Here is a 23,984-nt window from a genome sequence, read left to right as displayed (position 1 = left end):
AAGTAAAAATGGCATCAAAATAGAATTCAGATGATAATGGAATCATATCTCCAAGTTATAGAAGTGAAATGACTGTAAACTGTAAACTAGTTAAATTATTTTTCAAAACTAAAGATAAATATACAATGAAATATTACTCAGCCATTAAAAAAAATGAAATCCTACTTTTTGCAAAGACATGGGTAGAACTAGAGGTTATTATGCTGAGTGAAATAAGTCAAACGAAGAAAGATAAATACCAAATGGTTTCACTTACATACGGAATCTAAGGAACTAAAAGAACTAATCAAAAGCAGTCGCACAAATCTAAAGGACAATCTGGTGACACCAGAGCAGAGGTGGGTGGGGGTCTGGGAGAATGGGGCGAATGGTTCAAGTACAAATTAGTAGTTGATAGATGGTCACAGCGATGGGGAGCGCGGCATAGGAAATGAAGTTAGCATTAATGTATGTAATGGCTAGGTAGAAAGCCAGAGATGAGAAAGAGCAATTAGGAGGATCGTTTTATGATCTATAAAATGTCTTACCAATGTACTGTATACTTGTAATGAAACTAGTAATAAAATAAATTTTAAAAAGACATGGTACATATATGCAACAGAATATTATTCAACTATAAAAAAGAATAAAATCTTGCCATTTATGACAACATGAATAGACCTAGAGAGAATTATGCTAAGTGAAATAAGTCAGATAAAGAGAAATACTGTATGATTTCACTTACATGTGGAATGTAAAATCAAAATAAAACAGAAACAAACTCATAGATACAGAGAACATTTTGATGGTTGCCAGATGAGAGCAGGGTTGAGGGGATGGGTGAAAAAGGGTAAGAGATTATCATGTGCAAATTTCCAGTTATAAAAACAGTCATGGGTATGTAAGTATAGCATAAGGAATACAGTCAATAATATTGTAATAACTATGCATGGTGTCAGACTTACCAGGGTGATTATCTTATAAGTTATATAAATTTCTAGTCACTATGGTGCACACCTGAAACTAATTTAATATTGTATTACAACTATAACTAAAAAAATAAATAAATAAAAAATGTATTTAAAAAAGGATAAATAACTTTTCAGAAAAAGGCTAAGAGATTTTTATCATTCACAGTACCCACTGAATGAACTATAAAAGAATGTACCTAAGGAAGAAAATGGTTCGACCTAGGTGGAAAAAGTAGAAATTAAAAAATAAATAAATAATAAAGAACTAATAAATATATAAATAAATCTATAAAATGATTGCCTTTATGAAAAAATAATGGAACAAATGCAGGATTTAAAAACAAGGTGGAGGAAATAAAATTCTAGAACTAAAACCATAGATGATAAATGAGGTTGACAATAAGAGGTAACTATTCTAAGATCCCTGTATTCTTCAAGAAGACTGTAGTATGTGAGTTTTAGACTTTGCTGTATTAAGCAAGCATCTTTTAAAAATAACATAAAAACAATAAAAATAAGATATAAAATGTCAAACCAGTAAAGGAAATAAAGAAAGCTTCATCAATCTAAGTCAGGAAAATTAAATAAAAAGTAACAAATAAAAGAGCATAGTAGATAGAAAATACAAAATAAGAGAAAAAGATCAAAGAAATATATTCAAACACATTTGTATTGCTCATAATAGATGTAATTATGTTAACCATACCAGTTAAAAGACAAAGATTCTCAGATTGGATTATCTTTAGTGCAGCTATATTCTATTTATAAGAAAAACATCTAAAACTTAACAAAAGGACATTAAAGTAATAGAGTGGAAAAAGTCATACCAGACAAACATCAACTAAAAGAAAGTTATTGCTTAGAGTAACCAAAATAGACCTTGAAGCAAACATAAAAACAGCAGAAAAATCAGAAGGAAAAAACAGTCTATTTGTACAAAACACAGCTTTTCAAAATAAAGAAAAAACAAAAATCTTCAGAATTTAAGACACAAATTTTGTGAAAACACTAAATAAAACTTGGTGATTTTAACACACACTTCTCTCAAACTGATAGGTATAGAAATGTGAAAATGAAAAATTTGAATTCTACAATTTAAAAGATTAAAATAAATAAATATATAAGATATATATAATACATAAGATCCACACAATTTTATAATCAAGTACTAAATAATACATATTAATAATGTAAAGCAAGTCTTAATGAATAGAGAAAAATTAAATCATTCGACCACAGTTTCTAGTCACAATGGAAGAAAATTAGAAAATGATAACTAAAATATAACCCAAAAATATTTTATACTTGGAAATTTTGAAACATGCTTCTAACCAATTCATTAACTAGAAAAGGAATCCTGATGGATATTACAAAATATTTAGAACTTGACAATTGCCACCAAAAACACTTGATGCAGTTTAGCTCTAGAAAGAAATTTACAGGCACAAATAAGTAGATCAATAGACAGAAGACAGATATTTCAATCTTCATATATATAAACATATGTATATATGTGAAAGAAATAGTGAAGATTAATACATTAACATTCAATTCAAACACTAAGGAAAATAAAGAACAGAAAAAAATTCGAAGGCAAAAAACTATTGAATCAGTTGCTTAAAAAATTGCCAGGCCAAAAAACTTTTCTTAGAAAATTCTAATAAATTTTCAAAAACAGAAAAACTTTACCCTATCTATGTGTTTCAGAAAATAGAAAAAGAGGAAGAGCTTCTCAAACTAAGATTTTGAGCCTAGTATAAAGTGAAACAAAAACTGCAGAAGAACAAACACAGATATAAAAATCTCACATAAAATATGAACAAACGTAATCCAGCAATGTACAAAATAATAATACCCGATGTTCAAGTAAAGTTTATCCCATGGATTCAAGAAAGTTACATTAATATGTTAATGTAATTCACAACATCAATTAAAGGAGAAAAAAATGTCCATTTTAATAAGTACAAAAAATTTTTGATAAATTCAACATGTATTTATAATATTTTTAAAAATCCTGCCAAATTAAAACAAAGAAAACTTCTTCAATGTAATAAAAGATATCTACCAAAAACCCACAGTAAATATCATAATTAATGATAAAATATTAAGAATATACCTTTAACTTCAAATGAGAAAAAAATGCCTATTTTTGCTTCTTCTAGCAACACTGCACTAGAATTCTATTTTTAAAAGAATAAAAAATAAGATATATAAGGATTACAAAGGAAGCAATGAAATTATCATCATCTAACACTATAATTGTCTACAGAGAAAATGAATGGAAGTTATAAACAAATTATCTGAATTAATAATAGATGCTGAATCAAGGATCATTATTAGAAAATCAAGGGGTGGTTCCATAGGGTAGTGATTAGCGCATCTGCTTTACTTGCAGAAGGCCATGGGTTCGAGCCCCAGTGGAGCCACAGTCCATACTCTGAGTACACCAGGCCCCGGGTACACCAGGCCCCGGGTGCACCAGGCTCCCCAGGTGTGCACCCTGGTGCTTGGGAGGAGACAACCTGCATTCAGAGATGCAGTTCTTAAGGGGCCCGTAAGTTCTTAAAGGGATGCAGGTGGGGGTGGAGCTGGGGGTGAGGCTGGGGGTGACGGTGAATTAAAAAAATAAATAAATAAAATTAAAAAATCAATTGTGCTCCTTGTATCAATCACAACTAGTTAAAAAAAGTTTTTAAAAAGAATCTCATTCACGCTATCAACATACATATCAAGTGTCTATGAATAAATCCAATAAAAAGAGCTTAAGTGTTTTATAAAGAAAATTATAAATCTTTATTATTAAAAAGAAAAGAAAACCTAAGTAAATAGGGAGCTATATTTTGTACCTATTTAGGAAATTCAAAAATACTTATCCTCAACATTCTCTTTAAATTTCATGTAATCTCTCAAAATCTAACATCGTCAGGTTTTCTTTTCCCGCTTCAGAGATTATTAAGTTGATTCTAAAATTTACACAGAAGAATAAAAGACAAAAGTTGCCAAGAAAATATTGCAGAATAAGAATAAGGAGATGGTAATCATTATACCAGGCATCAAAACTCATTATACAGTTGCAGATATTTAGATAATGTCATAGTGGTAAAGCTAAAAAGACAAATAAATTGACAGAATAGAATAGACAGTCCACAAACATCCCAGGCATCTATAAGAGTTTGATAACAGATTTAACAGAGAGTTTGATGACTGATATGGCATTATAAATCAGTATGTAACAAATGTAATATTTGATAAATTATGTTTGGTTTTTAATTATTCATAGTGATAAAAAAGATAACAGATGTCTATCTCATAGTATGCCACATATAAATTTTAAAAAAATTAAATAGGCAAATTCTAAAGAAAAATCCAGAATTTCTATATATAATTGTGGTTTAATATCTTTATGACATACAGGCAGAGAAAGTATTTGCTCAACAAGACAAAAAACAAAACATAAAAGAATGCCAAATTCGGCCTCCTTAAAATTAAAAGTTCTATATGACAAAAATACCATAAGAAAGTTTAAACATTAGACATAAATGAGAAAACTTACCGTAGTACACAAAAACAAACAAAAAAAAAGATGAGTCCAGAATGTTTATGAAAAATACAAACAATCCAATAAGAAGGTAAGTTCTACAAAATAAAGGAACCCAAATACTCATAAAAAATATAAAAATTTAATCAAATCACAAATAATCAGAAAGCAAAATAAATTTAAATGAGATATTGCATACCCTCCAAAAGATCAAATACTAAATTATAACATTAAATGGAGAAACACGAATTCTAATTCATTGCCACTGGGAGTATAAATTAAGACTTTGAAAAACAATTAAGCAAGATCAGGTGAAGTTGATCCCATAATTCCACTTATAGGTATGTACTCAAAGAAAGGATGAAGAAAAAATTACCATATGCCACCATCGAATGGCCTCAGAACGTAACAGGAAACGTGATTCTCTTAGCAGTGTTTATGAAGGACTCTTCAAAGTACCTGCACTGGGATGGTACCAACAACTTACACACATGGAGAGTTTTTATATGCAGGAACTACTATCCTCACTACCCTATTGAACCAGCATTTGGCTCTGCCTATCCTGCTTCTTTCTGCAGATTTGCATGAACCTAACCTTGTAACAAATCCTTGTAACAAAGCCATCTTTAGGCAGAGTACTTCCTATAGCTACTATATATAATTTTCTACATCCTTCGAATGATATCTATTGTCATGTGAGGCTTAAAGAATCTTTCGAACTAACCAGACTATATTTAATAATATAAAAATTGGTCCTTACTAAGTATTCAGAAGAATAATGGTGCGAAAGGAACCTTTACACACTTATGTTAGAGTATGAATTTGGAAAATTACTGAAAATGAATATATACTCCAAAACCAAACAAAATAAACCAATAAATGTTTTAAACTTAAATAAAAATACACATTTATTTTAACAAAACTGTTTAAATTAACTAAAAATAAAGATGAATACAGATTATGATCCACAGATTCCTTCCCATATATATTCACTAGCAGTGGTTCTTAACTTCAAAGGACATCTTGAATAAAATTTAAGGGGACTAGTGGTAACTTAGATGGAAAAAAATTCATCCTATTTTCACTAACCTCTAATCAAAATTTAGTGTTCCTGGGACCAGACAGTTTTATGTATGAGTTTACCAAAATGTCAAAGAACAGATAGCCCTCATCTCATTCAATTTATTTAGCAAAAACCAGGGTGAAACCTGCTCGATCCTATTATTTTATTTTATAATGAGATAAATACAAGAAAATACAACTTGTTGATTTATTTTATTTATAACATAGATATGGAAATAACATGTAAAATGTGAAAAAGAGTGTTCGTAGTCTATTAAATACAGTGTTCCAATAATGGCAACCTTTGGCTCAACATTTGGACATCCTATAGATAACAACTATAAACTCTAGACAAAATATTTTATTTAACTGCCTGAAATTAGGATCTCAAAAAGATAACTGAACTCCCATGTTCACTGCAGCATTATTCACAATAGCCAAGATGAGGCAACAACCTAAATGCCCATCAACAGATGAGTGGATAAAGAAAATGAGGGATATACATACAATAGACTATTATTCAGCCTAAATAGGATGCAAATCCTGCCATTTGTGAAAGCATGGATATATCTTGAGGACCTCATGCTATGTGAGATAAGCCCATCACAAAAAAAAAAAACAAACACTCCGCAATTCCACTTACATGATGAATCTAAAATAGTCAAACTCGTAGAAGAAGGGAGTAGAATGATGGTTGCCAGGAGCTGGGGAGAGGAGAAACGGGAGAATTGTTATTCAATAGGTACAAAGTTTCAGATACTCAATGTTAATAAGTTCCAGAGCTGTACAATATCGTCCCTATAGTTAGCAATACTGTATTGTACACCTAAAATTTCTTAACAGGGCTTAGATCTCATGTTAAATGTTCTTACCACAATAAAACAAAAATGAAATGAAACAAACAAACAATAAAACTCTCCTGATGTAGCTCAAGCATCCAGAAAATGAATGGGGGCAGTCAATACCTATAAGAAGGAATAGCACTGGGTAAGTTTCCCTGTCAAAAGTTTTAAAATAAGGAAAGGGCAAAGTTACCATCACTACCCGGTGACTAAAATTCAGATGAAAAACTTCATTCTTACTGACTTGAAGAAACAGAGGACAGAGTTCAGGAAGATCACAGCAGTTGAAAATTGAGAAGAGAATAGCACAGAAAAGAGATGGCCAGAGAGTGGGAGCCCCAAATTTCTGTATAAACTCTGTCCAAATACTGGCTGATCTCTAAATGACAAATAAGTAGAGCTAAGGCTAATGGACAGTAAGAGAGATTTCAATTGCTACCCACCTCAGAGAAGACAAGTTTAAAATTTGAGTCTTGTCAAAACATTGCCTGCTAAAATAAAACATCAATACTTGTGACAAATTCCACTTCCAAAAATAGTCACAAATATAACACTAAGACCTGGAAAGTGCACGGCAGGGCCAGGGTCTGGAAAGTAGATAGAAGGAAGTGGAGTGAGAGGGAACAATTGAGAAGCGATGGCGGGAGTGTGTTGGACAGTTCTGGAAGCTGTGCATGCAGAGCTTGGGTTATTACACCAAAAGAGAAAAGATGTACATCGCAATCATTTTCATTCTGTAAAATGGACACTGTGATACTTTCTGACAATGGAAATTGGCTTTTACTCACAGGGAATGAAATAATGGGAATCTCTGATCCCAGTCCTCCAACCTAGTTGTTACCTCCAGAAAGCCAAGAAACATTAAAAGTTGCGGAGGATCCAGCAAAAACCTGTTTCGCTACCACTTATTATATGTTTTTCTTTCCTATTTACCATTTACAGAGTATGAAATTCATTAACATTGCCTAATAAAATGAAATGGGAAAATATATATACTATATTTTTAATTATAAAATCACATACTAAATGCAGAAATGTAGTGTGCTCTCTGGCACGTAAATATAGAATATGAACAGGTCTCTATCAAAAGTTAACATTTGTTCTATAAATGACTTTCATTTCTTCCTTTGGATTTTCCTAACTTCTCAAATTTTTTACACTGAATATTATTTGTATAATCAGGGAAGTAAAAATTCAGAGGAAAAGGAACATTATTGTTTAATGAGTTAGGTGCAATCAGGTCTTTAGAACAGCATCTCTAACATATCTAAAAGTTACTACCTTCTGTACTCTTTAAAGACTCTGGGATTATAGTCTCTTCGAATAAAACAAGGAAGAATTTAAATTGGCTACCAGAGCCACTGGTGGGACCTCTGGAAATATTCAAGGCTCAGAGGTAGGAAAGGACTTATGTGACACATTAACTTACTACTGCATAAAAATTTATAACATGACATTCTGTTGGGTAGAAAGCTTTATTTTTCTCCTCTCCCTCACCATTGCTAACAGTGTCTCTGACTAGAGGCTACTTGACTATACACTCTAGCATGGCCCTAGCGATCTTCAAAGCACAAAGAAGACATGCTGGGTGACCCCATCCCAGCAGTAAGCCTAGCTCATTGAAGCTTGCCGCAACAAAGGAGTATTCTAGGTTTCCACACAGAAATGTGAAAAAGAAAAACCCAGGATAATTCTCAGAACTACGTAAGAAAACGAGAAGAGGCCTTGTTCTAACTAGCGCACTATTGCTCATTATTAGCGACTGGGGTGCAAAAGGGGTCATTTATTTGGAAAAGCGTGGGAGATCCAGCACCAAGGATATCTGATATGAAGAATATGTTGTTTCATAAACAGGAGGGAAAACTAGCTGAAGCAGGAGATAGGATGTGCTATTTAGCACATTTGATTTTCTTCTGAGGGGAGTGAGGTACAGTCTAGTTCGAGAGGTTCTTTAGGTTAAAATCAGGGAGTTTAGGTGAGTATACATATGTTTTATAAGCTACCACTCTCTTCTGCTAGTAAACATAGGAAAAGGATGAATACTTGCTGATCCAAGTCCTCAAGCAGAGTTTGCTTTCTTTCTATAGTTGATGTCAAAAGATGAGCATCAATCTAAAGACTGACCATTTGGAAAGAGATGGGCCAAAAACAGAGACCCAAGAAACTGAAACTTTACTGATTTTTGGTAGAAATAAAGAAGCTGAGGTAATGATAATCACTGATATCCCACTCCTCATCATGGGTATTCTTCTGCCTTACCTTTTTACTGTGTGATATAGTTGGGTGCCTGATAAAGTGCATCCTATCTATACTGCCCACCTGGACCAGTGTAAATGGTGGACTTGAGAATCCTATTCCAAGAACTAGGACTGTGTCCGTGTATCTGCTCAGGGTGGATGTATTTGTGAAATGATTGCCTGAAATCAAAACATTACATAGCATTAAAGCAGTCTATGTAATAAATCAACAAATTATCTCTAATTTCCTTTCTATTAACTGTTCTTACCCTTTCTTATTTTTAATGAAAACTGGGGGCAAAAGTCTCCAAATCACTGCCACTGTATCCTTAAAAGAAAATTTAAAAATAGTTTTGATTTCCACAGTCATGAAACTTTTTTTAAAGAAAATTTAGAGAATGAAGAAACATTAAGACTATTACTAACACCTCCATTCCCATAGTCCAGAGAAAACTAATTCTTTTGTCACGGCTTTTTTTCAGCCATATATATATATATAAATTGTGATTATTTATACTGTTAGGAAACTTCCTATTTTAATGTAATATTACACCATAGGCATTTTCTTTTCCCTTAACTGTTTTTCAAGATTACAATTTTTATTGGTTGCATATGAGAGTATGTCTACTCATGAGTAAGCATGACCTACAACAAGCACAAACCAAAATTCCAGCAACCTACAGAATAAAATTGCTGCACCTGATTAAATTGCAGTTGAAATTGAAACCTGCACTGTCATTTATTTCTCTTATTCTATCCTATTGCGTGGATTAACCGGGGCGGGGGGAATGTTATATAATAATGGTGCCAATCGATCTTTGACTACTTTAAAGGATACATTCCAGAGTTTCAACATTTTTAATTATGTGATCCAATGATTTCAGAAAGATTATCTTTACTAATTGTATCTTAATTATGTATCCTCCTACATCAGCATTACTAAGACATTTTATCAAGAATGACCATTACATTTTATCAAATGCTTTTTAGCATCTTGTAATATGACCATTTGTTTAGGGATTTGCCTGCTTGTTTAGTATATTATAGTGATAGATTTTTAAATATTAATTTAGCATTTCATGAATTAGTGAAATAAGTTACATCACTTTAGTGTACAGTTTTGGTGTACTTTATAATTCTTACATATATATGCATAAGTAATGTTGATTCATAGTTTTATTCTGCACTTGATAATTTGGGATAACAGGCTATTTTAGTTTGATACAATGTTTTTATAAATTGTTCCATAATTTTCTTCATATTGAAACATGGTATACAGCATAGAAATTGCTTCTTAAAAGTATAAAATAACTCTCATAAGCATTCTGCATCAGTAGCCTTTTTTAAACAAGTTCTCACAATGGGATCCTGATTGCCTACCACTGTACACATGGCATAGTTTGCATTGCATGAGTAAATGAAGAATTCTATGTGATATGTAAGTACAGGGAACTAAGACAGTGCATAAAAGGGGAGAGAGTTTTCCCAGAAAAGTTAATATCCAAGTTAGGATGGGCCCTTCAAGCTGTGTATTTGGACCTGGAAAATACCAGGTCCAAATACACAAAGAAAAAAGGTGTAGTATTATGGGGAGGCTGAAAGAAACTCAGTATGGTCATTGCAGAGCATTTGGGGATTCTGTAGCACCTCTAGAATTTCTACATTAAATGGATCTAGGGATAACAGTGTGATTGAAGGAGGGGCTAGATGACTTGAAATTGTGTTACAAAGCAAGTACTTTTTTTTTCTTGCACAGATTATATTTCTCTATTAGGATGTTTTTGTGAGGTTGCTGATGCTCATCTTAGAAAACAAAACCTCCTTGACACCACCATGGGAGCAGAAATGGCATAAGTGAAAGAAAAGGTTACTTGAAGAGGTTCAGATAGACCTACGTGATGGTTTGATTCAGTGTTTTTGGTGGAGTTACTGTTTCCATTTTCACTCGTTTTGACCTAAACTCTAAAAAATGGCCTCCTCACCTGAGACCTTTCTTGAACAGAAGGAAAAGGAGTCATTCTTCCTTCATCTTTATACGTAAATAAACATTTAATATTACTATATTACAGAAGGTAAATATTATATAAAGTAAATATAATTGTATATACAATATCTCATGTTGGAACCACCTACTGTTCTGGGCACGTAAAACCTAATTTGTTTCTAATGACAACTTGACAACTTATTATTGCTTTTTCAGAGTCCAAGACTCAGAAAAATACACCAAGTTACAAAGTCATATCCAAGTTAAATGATATGGTGCTGGATTTATACAATCTTCTAAATAGAAGCCAACTTCATCAGAAATCAGCTTTAATTTTTAAATTTCCCTTTACAAAGACATCCTTACATATCTAAATATGATAGTAATTTGTCCTAAATCTTATTTGGCACTTCCAATTAGAACTCTTGGAATATTAGTAGCCTTGACTATGCTACTGTGTAGGCCTATAATGTTTTGGATTCCTCAGGGCCTCACTTCCATCCATCAATAAAATTGACATCATATCCCTGCCTTTTCTGATTTCTAGAAGTTTCCAAAAATCAAAAACAATATTGGAAGTGAAGGTATGTTGAAAATCTATGTCATAAATTTAAATTTCCCTGAATCTTCTCCTTTTCTAAACCTTGAAGGTGACATGGACACATGTAGATGGGAAATTATTCAGCTGCTAATGAATTCTTTCTGATAAGACTTTCCCAATACCCAGAGCTCCAGCTTTTTCTGGTTGTGCTCTGCCTCATCATGTATACGATAATCCTCCTGGGAAATAGCCTCCTCATCGCATCTGCATACAGGACTCTGACCTCCACATCCCCATGTATTTCTTCCTTGGGAACCTCTCATTTTTGGACATGTGTTACACACCATCGTCCATTCCTCCGACGCTTGTTATGTTTGTGTCTGAGAGAAAATCCGCCTCCTTCATTGGCTGTGCTCTGCAGATGGTTGTCTCTCTTGGTTTGGGTTCCACTGAGTGTGTCCTCCTGACTGTGATGGCCTATGACCGGTATGTGGACATCTGCAACCCACTGAGGTATTCCATCATCATGAACAAGGTGCTATATGTGCACGTGGCTGTATGGTCTTAGATCATAGGCTGTCTAAACTCCTTAATGCAAACAGTCCTGACAATGGTGTTGCCTTTCTGTGGGAATAATGTCATTGACCATCTTACCTGTGAGATTCTGGCTCTTCTTAAACTCATATGTTTAGATATCATCATCAATGTGCTTATCATGACAATGGCAAATATTGTTTTATTGGCAATTCCTCTACTGTTAATTTTCATCTCCTATGTTTTCACCCTCTCTTCCATCCTGAGAATTAATTCTACTGAGCAAAGAAAAAAAGGCTTTTCTAGCTGTTCAGCCCACCTGACTGTAGTCATCTTATTCTATGGTTCAGCCCTTTTTATGTATATGAAGCCCAAGTCAAAGGACACGAAAGCATCCAATGAAATCATTGGGCTATCTTACGGAGTGGTGACTCCGATGTTGAACCCCATTATCTACAGCCTAAGGAATAAACAGGTAAAAGAAGCAGTGAAGAAAATCCTGAGCAAACACCTGCGTTCATTGAAAATGTGAAAGGACTTGAGGCACATGCTATCATCAATGTTGGACCAGATCAGATCTTTGTATTCACAGACAAAGTCATGAACCTAGTATCAAGAGAACTTTTCTGCCTGTCAAAAAGGAAACTTCCATTCTTTTCAATACACCATGCTCATGCAAAATATTCTGAATAGTGTCTTGTCTGCAGTTTCTAACTCTATGCAGTTCTGTCAATTGGTCCCACGTAGAGCACACGGATTTTCCTCAAGATGGTTCTCTCTCCTCTGTCGTCTGCTTTCTCCTTTTTCTTCCTTCTCTCTCTCTCTCTCCCTTGCTTTTTCTCTCTTCTCTTCCGCATTTCCTTCTCGTTCTTGTCCTTTCTCCTTCCTTTTCTCTCTTCCTTCTGTCCTTCTGGTCTCCTTTCTCATTCCCTTTGAATTGAACATCTTACTGTTTTGTTTTCTAGCATCCCCGCTTCTGGTAAAAGAATACAAATTTTTTTTTGACAATTAAACAGTCCCTCCCCCTTTAAGTCCATGGGGTGCTAGATGGGGTTGTCCCTACCCTCTGGAAATTGTGGTAAGCGGAGAACAGAAGCTTAGGCAATTAAAGAAGCAAATCCTTTGATTCATTTAGCGTAGCAAGCGAATCCCACTAGGCTAATCAAACTCAACCCAAGAATGCTGCCTCAGTATGGCAAAGAGTCTTTCTTTCTGCCAGGGTTGCTAAACTGGTCAAAAGTAAGACTGGAGCCAATCCTTGCCAATATGTGAAGAGAGGCTGAGAGGCAAAGGGGTATTGAGAAGAGTGGGTGTGTCTGATCCTGTTATTTTAACTCTTTGATCCAGTTGTATCTAAAGTCAGATTCACAATTACTCTTTTTAGTTATGAGTCAATAAATTACCTTTTTATAAACAACTAATTTTGAGTTGAATTTTCATCACTTATAATCAATATAGCCCTAACTAAAGTATTCATTTGCAGCTCCTTTTTCCTCTCATAGTTTTGAGTCAGAAAACAAACATGAGGATATAGTACCTACATGTTCCCAAGTTCTCCAGTGTTTAGGGGCTCCTCTTTCCTTTAATAACTAAATAATCCAGTTTCTATTCTCTATGCCCACAGGTGCTCCAATCATCTCCCCAAGAATTTCTGAGGAGCATTTACATTTGCCTAGCTTCTAGTTTTCTTTTCTATGCCACACTAGTGTTCTAAACTTTTCCATTATTCCTCTCTGGTAATCCTGTATACTTCTGTGTTGTTTAAGTTCCCAACAGTACATTTAACCCACAAAGAACAGACATAAGTCTCCTAAATATCCACATTCCAAGGCCACTATGTACACACAACCAGCCAAATGAAAACCCAATGGCAAACACTTAAAAAATGTTTAACACCTTTACCTACTCTTGAGAATAGAGAAAGGGGCTATTATCAGTAAGAAAAATAAATCAATATTAAATATTATTGTTGTTGATATCTTTTAGCCATCTTCATTCGCGAGTCCTCTTATATCTATTTTTCTCTGTAGCTCCTCTCCTTCTTCAAGATTAATAGTGTCTATTCATTTCCTTCTACCATAAGAAGCAGCACTTTTCTCAACTAAAAATAACAGATCCTTGGCTCAAAGCACTCCTCAACATGTTCCCTCCCAAAATGGAGAGTGAGTTTACACCCAAAACAAATTGCAGCTTCTACCCTTAGAGCTACAGGAAAAAAATGCAGGAAGTATTAAAAGAATAGTGTTTTCTCATAAGCAATGATTTAGAAATATTGAAGTCCAGTTTACAAGCACCTTGAGTGATATGTTCTGTTGGGAAAATCTATCAAGCTGTATGCTTTCAATAAAAAGCCAAAGAAAGAGAGAATCCAACTCACTACCTGCCTTCTGTTATGAGTGTTAGAAGTATTATTACAATTCTCAAAAAACTGGATCTATATGGTTCATTCTTAACAACAGGAAAAAACCCTGGCAGTCAAGAATACTTTGAACAGCCTCTATTAGGCTTTCTTAAAAACCCCAATACCACAGCAATACTTGTAAAAATTCTATTTGCATTACAGCCCACAACTGCTCTATAGCATCTCTTTCCACCATTCCCTAAGATCCAGTCTTCTACTGTTTTCACCATCTCTTTCCTCCATTTCATCCTTCCTTGATCACAATAGCCCCTTTCGAACAAAGTAGAGTCTGTCCTGCTAAGGCAAGAGATCTGGAGAAAGATGAGATTTTTTAAAAAGTGAGAAATTGGGGTCTAAGTTATGAGGAAATAGCTGTTAAGATTCCCAACTTAAGAATTTTTGTGCCACTACAATATTTGTCAATGCAAACATCACCAGTTTTTTTAATCACATTTCACGAATTTTGTCATCTTTTCACCACTTCATTGGCTTCTCCAGGAGGAAATTGTTTCCTCCTCTTTCTCTTCCATTCTTCCATACATTTTTTAAAGGTCATATATTATTTATTCAATCTGCCATAGTTAAAAACAAAATTTTAAAAAAACCCACAGGACTTTTATAAACTAATTCTACAATTCAGTAGGATTATACATTTTAATCTATCAAAGTCTCCATTTGTCTTGACATAAGATGTGACTTCAGTCTATAACTCAGGAGGTTTTATGAGTATTGAATATAAAAAAAAAATTACAAAATGTCTTATTCAGTGCCTGGCTGATACCATGCATCGCATAATATACATTCCCCTTACCATTTCCCATACATGTCTATCTCTTCTAATAGACTGTGGGTTTCTGAGGGGAAGAGATGAATAATATTTATTTTAAGGTCCTTGATACCTACAAGAGGCATTTATTATAAATGTGTGTTGAATGAATGAATGAACGAATGATATATCATTGTCCTTCTCATGCTGAAGATAAACAAACTTATTTGCCATTGCCTAAATAATCCGGTGATTGCTGCCTCTGCATCTTTGCCAATTCCATTCACTCCACCTAAAATTGCCTCCTTAAAATCTATCTAGAAAAATTCAAGGTGCTTCTCCAAAAAGTCTCCTCTGACATGACAGCCCCTTATTATCATCCTAGCAAGACTCCACATCTTTTTCCACCAAGTTACATTCCTATTACAATCTACTTAAACTCTGAAGTATTTCTTATGTGAAGACATATTTCTCTTTGATTGTGCACACAATAGGCCTGTTGTTTTATTGAAAGGTCATTAGGATCAGGACCTGTGAGTTATTTGTCTTTGTAATCTCACAAATTTAACAGTGGGCTTCAATCAAGAGATTAATTCTTTGATTTTGCTTTTTTGTATGAAATCTATTCATTTTTAAATAGATTTTCTTTTCATAGAATATGAACAGTATGGGTATTATATGTGGTACATACAAATAGTAATAATCCTGGTTAAAATAATATTTCCTCTGTCACGCATATAGTTTTATTCATTCTAGGTATCAGAAGTTCTACTGTAATAAATCAGGCAAGTCCATCAAATCCAGTTACACATATATCTAATCCCTTGGTTTGTTGAGCTTATAACTTGACAATAATTAAAATAAAAAGATATCAATTTATAAACTAGTGACTCCACACATGTATCACCAGCACTGTGATCTAATCTAATAGGCATTTAAGTATAACATGTCCAATACAGAAACCTTGATTATTTCCATCCTCAAACTACTTTTCATCAAGGCTCCCCATCTCAGGAAGTGGCAGTGCCATAAACATCCATATCCAATCCCCCAGCAAATTCTTTCAAACTAATTTACTCTGAATCTGACTACTTTCGTTGCTACCATCCTAGTCCAAACCACCGCCTCACCTAGGCTACTGCAATGGCTTTCCCAAATCACACCCTTGATTCCACTTTTGTTCACCTACAATCTATTCTCTGCACGGCAGCTGAAGTGTTGTTTTCACAAGAGTATATATTGAAGTTCTAGAATAGATAAAAATCAATGATATATTAAAAACTTGCCTATGTCAGGGAAGAGTTAAAGCAAGTATCTACTGGGTCAGGCATGAGGGAACTTTTCTGAGGTTATGCGTATGTTCTATATATTTTTGTTTGCTTTACTATATTTTCTTTATTTACTATAATTAAAATACATTGCTTTTTCCTTATACGATTGGAATTATCTATCATTTGAAAGTTTCATAGAATTTTCTTGTAAAACTATTTTAGGTCATGTGTATTTGTTCGGCTTTTTAAAATTAAATCTATTGCTGTGACATTGGTTAATAAGATCTTATGGGTTTCAAGTGTACAATTCTATAATACATCACTTATATATTTCATCGTATGTTCACCACCCAAGTGTCAAGTCTCCTTCTATCACCATATATTTTTTCTATATCTTGAAAAGAATTTGAGTGACACAAACATGAAATTGTTAAAACTATGAATATTACTTTAAGACTTCTGAGTGTACTGTAAATAAACTTTAAATTAAAAGAAAAAACTGCATATAGTTTTAAAAGAAAAAACAAATATAGTTTTAAACTCTAGTTTAAATACATGCTGAAGTATTTAGAGAAAAGGGTAATAATATCTACAATTTACTTTGAAATTCATCAAAAATAACATAGATTTAATGAAGGGATAGAGAGATGAATAGACATGAGATAAGCAAATCTACTAAAATGTGAATCACAGAAACTAGTTGCTGAGGGTATGATGTTTCAAATTTTTTCAGTTTTGCTTAATGTATGAAATTTTTCATAATACAGTGTTGGAAAATAATTATATAAAACCTATCAGCAATATATCTGAATAAATGTTATCAATGAATGAAGCAAGCATAGAAAAATAGTACCATTGTCAATTCTTTTTAAATTGATTAAGAAAAAAGTTCCATTATTTTTAAAAGGCACAACTTTTTAATAGTTTATTTACATCTCTTCTGAAAAGAAATTAATGAATTGCAATGGTCCCTGTAAAACTTAAAGTTCTATACTAAACTCTTGTCAGGGTTTCAGTTGCTATTACTGATGGATGGGTATGATAAGAGGAGAAACAACAAGAAATAAAGAAATGTATCAGAAGATTTACAAGAATCAGTTTAAGGTAATAAGAAAAAAGAAAACAAGAAACTTGTTAAATGTGTTGTCTGTCATGTTCCTTCACATGTTTTTGGCTGTTTCTCAGGGGACTGCTGACTCCCCAGGAATGTCAGATTCTACAGGCTTTAGCAAAAAAAAAAAAAAAAAAAATTGGCTCTCTATAGTAAACATTTATTAAAACCTCTTGAAAATGTGAGGGCAACTAAATAGGAATGAAAAAAATTAATATTTCTAATGAGGGTGTAGATATTAAAGAAGAAATAATAAAAGAAACTCTAGTACATGAACCTACCAATGTGCCTCATTCTAAAAAAGTTACAGGCTCAGGACCAATTAATAGTCAATGAAAAATACTATGAAAGTATACTGAGGCAGCCTGTTCAGTTACAACTTTTCACTATTTTCAGTTTTTCGTTGTTGTTGTTGTTGTTGTTTGTGCTGAGTAGAAGCTTCAGATATCTCCAAGGGAGTAAAAAACTGGAAACTATATTTCTTAACATTCGGTGTCTTTAAATAAAAAGAAAATCATCTTGAAAATGAAGCCTGTTTCTTGGAGTACTACTATACTTTCTTGAGATGTCAACTTAGAATAGTTTGCAGAAGAAATTTTAATCTGAGTAATGCTGATTTTCCATAAACTATGTGTCTATCAACTTTCATAAAAAATAGAGGGGTATTTGAACTCAGATCATAAAGTGTATTTGGGAAAATCCTAGGTGACAACCTGATGAACCTAAAGAGGAACAAAAGAGACAACAGAACCCCCGTGTTTGGACACAGCCTATGAGCTCCTTGCATTAATGCTCTGGTCCACAATACAATATTGAGGACTAAAAAGATATAATAAATTACAAAGATGCTGTAATAGCAATCACTGATGGTCATGGGAACTTAAATCGTATTACAAAGTAGTGAATTAATTACTCAGCTGGTAGGTATCTATGACAGCTAGTGGAGATGAAGAGAAATACATTGGAGAGCACTGGGTAATGGGTGTTCATCTGAAAGAGCAAATTCATTTTAAAAATATGTCACGAACTAAGTGCGTGAATGTTTAAAGCTGGGTGTCTCAGCTTATATCTAGGGAAGAAACTAGCCTTATTTAGCAATACAAATAAATGACAAATAGCACAAGTCCAGAAATACTTCATATCATTTATGAATCAGCCCCAACTCCAGCAACAAGGTTCAAGGATTTTTCAAAACAATAGACTTGCAAAGCCTAATTGTATTTATTAATGAGAAGTTTTAAAATGTCATTAGTACTTGAATTCACTTTCAAATGCAAAATATAAAGAAAGACAATATAGGATATCTAAAAAGGGATATAATCGATATATAGTAAACTTATGTTTCAGGGTTTTAGTAATAAAAACAATTTACTTTATTATTAGAAACAACATTAAATACATTTATACTATATTTAATATTAAACTGCTCACAAATCTTTCTGGCTATTTATTCTAATAAGACTTGCATCAGAAAAGCCGATTCAGAAATATCAGACATGTTGCCAAGCTCAAGAGGCATCTGGTCTTTTCCCTTCTCCACAGCATTTAATTCAATGCTCAAGGCACAAAAGATACTTAATATTCCCTGATATGAGTAGGATGCTATTTAAGGAACATGGAATGAAAAGCTAATTGTTATTTTATTACATTCATATTAATCATAATAAAGCAATTCATGAACTTTGATAGTAATTCATATTTACTGAAGTTTTTCTCTCTAATATATAATCTCATATGACAAAAGAAGACTGTAAGTTAACTTCACTCTAAATAACTACAGTTTGAGTTACAGAAACTCAAAAATAACAATAGACAGGCACACCGTTCCAGTCAAAGAAAACTAGTCTATACCACCACCTAGTGGCCTCAGAATGCAACACTAGGAAAGTGCTTACCGGAGGATGTATCAACAAAGTACAAGCATCTGGAGTTTGCATCTACAGCAACTGCCCTCCTGCTTAGTTGAGCCAGCATTGGACCCATCTCTCCATCTCTTGCTTCTGAAGATTTGCATGATTCTGACCTTCGGAGAAAACCAAGAAGAAACATTATCAAATGGATTGTTGTCTTTGCCCACCTCATATAATTTCCACCTCATATAATTTCTATTTGTTATGTGAAGAGTACAAATACATCTTCACACAATCTTCAGACCAGATGGGCAATAATTAAAAATTGGTCAGAAAGCCTCATACGCTGTTATAAATGGTATAAGTTTACAAAACAGTTTGTCACTCTTTAGTAAAATGGACGTGTACATATCTTATGACCTGGCAATTCCATTCTTAGGCATATACTCTAGAGTAGTGGTTCATAACCTTCAGTACGCAGATCCCCAAGGGGTCAATGGATACAATTCCGGGGGTCTGGTAACTTGGGTGGGAAAAAGTTAGATTTTTATGGTTACCAATTTAGAACTGAAAATGTTTTTCCTTTGATTCTGAAGGTAGGCAACAATTCACAATATTATGAGAAAAACCAGAAATTTTGTGACCAATAAAAATCATAAGTATTGTCAAACTATTTTTACCTGTTGTAAATAGATAAAAATTTCTTTGATGCTTATCCCTATTTGAAAATCATATCTCATATTTACCAAGAGCTTGTTAGCACCCTGATAAAGAAGCATGTCTATTTCTTTTTGAGAATTTTTAAATATTTTTTCCAGCTTTTTTAGATATAACTGACATATAACACTCTGTAAGTTTAAGGTGTACAACCTAATGATTTGATATACATATATATTGCAAAATGATTGCTAACATTAGTTAACATATATGTCACTTTACATATTTATACCTTTCGGGGAATGTGTGTGGTAAGAATTTTTGAGATCTACTTTTCCAGCAACTTTCAAGTACATAATACAATTACATCTTGATAATTATAATTCAGTTTGGGTTTTTTTGTTTCTTTATTTTTATTTTTATTTTTATTTTTGGTAACCCTATTCGATTTCTCAACAGGTTTTAATTATCCTCAAAACTCTTTAAGGTAAGCTTTATCTCCAACTGAGAAAGGTGAAGTTCTGAGAGAGAGTAATTTTCTCAGGGTCTTACCAACATTTTCCCTAAGTTGCAGTCATGAATTTTACTCTTCACTATCTGTTAAACATTTTCAACTTTTCATTAACATCTAGATGCTGTTGACGATGGGGCTCTATGGATGGCAAAGCCACAGGGTAGAAATGTGGGTCCTTAATTTACCACGTATAACTTCCAACTAGGAAAACCCATTTTAGATTCTTAAGGAACAAGAACTGAAACCCTACTGTGTTTAAGACATTATGAATTTTGGTGTCTATTTGTTATAGCAGTTTAGCCTATTTTATTTACTATATTCTTAAAAAGCTGAACCACATTCGTGATTACCAAATATGGCTGAAGAGATAAGAACCAGCCATAAACATATAAATTAAGTTAATGGCCACCTACCAAATACTGAGATATCCGGCCCCCTTTCCTTCTCAGTCACAAGAAACTGGCAATAAGGCTTATAACTCACAGATGGGCCCCTGGAATTTTCCTCACAGGAATATTGACTAGACTGAGCAAAATGACTTCTAGAGAATAACAGATGTGGTATTTCCCCTCAATGAAATAATCCAGCCAGATAACTCTACAGCAAAGCCCATTATTTGACAGGCCCCACTCATATTTAAAGAGCATTCAGTATTTTTTATCACTTCATAACATGAGCTGATAGCTAAGGATCGCCACAAAAATATTTTAGAGAAAACACTATATATAGTGTTTTCTGACTATATACTAGTCAGACTACATACTAGTATATAGTCAGAAAACAGATCAAATGATAGAAAACATAATAAAACCTAAAAGAAACAAAGAATACAGGAAGAAGACCTAAAACAATAACTGAAAAATAAATATCTGTAATTAATGTCCTCAGAGATAGAAATATTGAACCCATGATAAAGAGAATATGGTTTCTAAAAAGAGAGCGAGAGACTAAATATTCTGGAGAAGGAATAAAAAAGGAGCTCTTGGAAATAACTACTGTGAAAGTAGAAGTTAAAAATTCAAAAGATGAGTTAGAAGATAAAATTGTGGCAATGTACCCCCCCCCAAAACATCGACCAAAAAAGTAGAGATGTAAAATAATAGATAAAAAATAAGAAGATCAAATGATGACACAGTGTTTGAATAACAAAAGTTCCAGAGATCAACGAGAAGAAAAAAATCCAAAAAACACAATAAATGTTTCAGAATTAAAAAGTATGCAGATTAAGAGGGTACACTGAAGTGAGAAACAATAAATAAAAAAATAACATTATTATAACTATTGTGAATGTTATTCACAATGTTATTGTTAAATTGCAGAACACCAGGGACATAGAGAAAAACACAAAAAGTTCCAAAATGAGAGAAACAAATCACATAAAAAACAGGATTCAGAATGGCATGAATGTCTTAATAAAAGTTATTATAAAATGGAGACTAGCCTTTAAAAATATGAGGAAACATTATTTCCAATGTAGGATTTTATACCCACCCAAAATATAAATCAAGTGAGTTGGTAAAATGCAACATTTTTAGGGGAGCAAGTCTCAAAAGTCTAATGTCCATGTACCCTCTCCTAAAGTTAGCAGTGAATAAAAAAAGATACAATATCCTGGAAATAGAGAATCCAACACAAGGTTAATGAGATTCCCCAGGATATCATATTAAAGAACTAGTCCACACTGGAGCAAGAGAACAAAGGACTTCCAAAAGATAACTCTAGAAGATAAAACTAATAAACTGATTAGTGATGTTAATCATATTGAGAAGAAATTTATTTTTGGCAAAGAATATGGTGATTAATAAATGATAGGTGTAAGGCAAATAAGACAAAAACCAAGGCAAGAAAAAGAAACAGAGAAGAAATGGTCACCCTTCTATTAAGATTATAGGTCTAAGCCATGCAGCAGTCACTTAAACTAGAAGAAGATTCCTCATGTAAAAGACATTGGAGATGGGCAGTCCAGGGCACCTAGTATGGTGTCTCATGGTTTCAGAATCTAGACTACTTCTCCCTCAGTTTGCCATCTTCAGCATGTGGCTTCGACCTGAGATCAAGAACTCAAGCCCTACGTCCACAGTCCGGCAAGCAGAAATAAAGGAACAAAGAGGGAAACAACCCTCCAACACTGCTTTAAGATCACTTACAGTAGGTCATAAATATACTAACACTTCTCACTGTCCAGGACTTAGTCCCATGGATGCACCTACTACAAGAGTTCTATCATCAATTTAAAAAATGGGGCGGGGCAGGGGGCAGGAAAGGTGAGAATGGACACAGAAATAACTAGAAGTCTCTGCTACTTCCTCCAGCACTTTCTATCCTCTATATCCTATTTCGTTTTTTCTCAGGACTTATTAATCTATGAATTCCAAGAGGACAGAGACTTTGTCTTTTATTCATCTCTCTACCAGTTTCTGGGAAATGTGGCTCAAACATAGAAGAAATTTAATAAATATGGGTTGAGTGAGTGAACAAATTTTTAATTCCAGTGGAGAAAAGTCTAATAAATATAAAGAGAAAGATCCAGTCTGGGCACGGATGATACTTTGTTTTTCTTGCTTGGTTAGAAATGGATGTCCATCTTGAAAAACTGAATCATCCCCTCTGGAATAACTAATTTTAAAAAGCCTCCCTTCCTCTCAACAGATGATTCGAAAGTCTTTGAGCAAGGCACAACCAATACAATCACACGTGGTAAGTCTGTAATAATTTCCTACTCTTAATAGTGTAAGCAACTTTAGTGGGTGCAATAATATAACTAAAGTGTGTAATCTTGTTTAATTATGTATTGTGTATTAACGTAATGTAATTAGCAAGAAAAATGTGAACATTAATACGATGTAAATTAATAATGTAACAATGACGTATTCTTAAGGTAAACATTATCAGATGTGGGAAGAGAAGTATATTTGGGGGTAGTGACATGTAAGAGACCTAAATCCTCGTTTTCCAACTAACACATACACCTATAACTGAAAATATCAATTACAGGTCTATGTATTACTTGCAATATGAGAAACACCAGAAAATTCCTATAATTTGATAGGAAAAAAAGAAACAGGCATTAGAAGGAACAGCTGAAAGTCGTTGAAAGTATTTACTCTGGGGACTAATGATCAGCGCTTGCGAGAAGAACATCACAGATGTTTTGTTTTTGTCTAAAAAAAATTACTTTATTTCAAACTATGTATGTTTAAGTTTGACTTTCCTGTCTAGTCGGTGCTCTCATTCCTCGGAGCTGAAAAATACAACCTAAAGCACTGTAAGGAGCCTCACAAAGTCACGGCGGGAGTGGCGACAGGGAGAGAGGGCACTTAATGAAGAAAATGAAGGCTCCCTGGTCTTCGGCTCTGTGTACACATCGCATAGAACTCAACCAGGCAACAACCTCCGCGTCTTGAAACCGTTACACACGCACGCATCCCTACTTCCTTCTCGATGGACAGACCCACCCGAATTCTACACACGAACATTTACGAATTGCGCGCAACCGGGCAGAGATGAGGTGACGGGCTCAGAGGGTGGTACAGGAACGACCTCAGCATTCGGCTAATTCCAGTGTCACCTCTGACGTGGGGGTTCAAATATCTGAGGAAACAATGAAGCACCCCAGGGACCGTGCTCACACCAAACGCGCCCGGGGCCGGGCCGGAGGCGGGAGCCTAGCGGACTGGGCGGTCCGGCCGCGCCTCCCAGACGTCGAGGGTGGAGCTAATCCAGCCG

The 23,984-nt window shown here is 33.9% G+C and overlaps 1 protein-coding gene and 1 long non-coding RNA gene across 2 annotated transcripts; one reads left to right on the top strand and one right to left on the bottom strand.

The window, feature by feature from the left end:
• Nucleotides 1-6,204: 6,204 nt before the first annotated feature.
• On the bottom strand, nucleotides 6,205-23,983 carry LOC107516410. Its single transcript, XR_001598291.2, has 3 exons — nucleotides 23,714-23,983; nucleotides 19,133-19,260; nucleotides 6,205-6,254 (listed from the first exon to the last, which is right to left on the bottom strand). It is a non-coding gene; the product is annotated as an uncharacterized LOC107516410 (long non-coding RNA).
• LOC107516408 (olfactory receptor 13D1) lies at nucleotides 11,277-12,220 on the top strand. Its single transcript, XM_016156105.2, is given in 2 exon segments — nucleotides 11,277-11,412; nucleotides 11,415-12,220. Coding segments are annotated over 2 exon segments (942 nt in total).
• Nucleotide 23,984: the final 1 nt, after the last annotated feature.

Source organism: Rousettus aegyptiacus, unplaced genomic scaffold, assembly GCF_014176215.1.
Source record: "Rousettus aegyptiacus isolate mRouAeg1 unplaced genomic scaffold, mRouAeg1.p scaffold_m13_p_3, whole genome shotgun sequence".
Lineage (NCBI taxonomy): Eukaryota > Metazoa > Chordata > Mammalia > Chiroptera > Pteropodidae > Rousettus > Rousettus aegyptiacus.
Note: the sequence above shows the minus strand (reverse complement) of the source record. Positions and strands in the feature narration are given on the sequence as shown.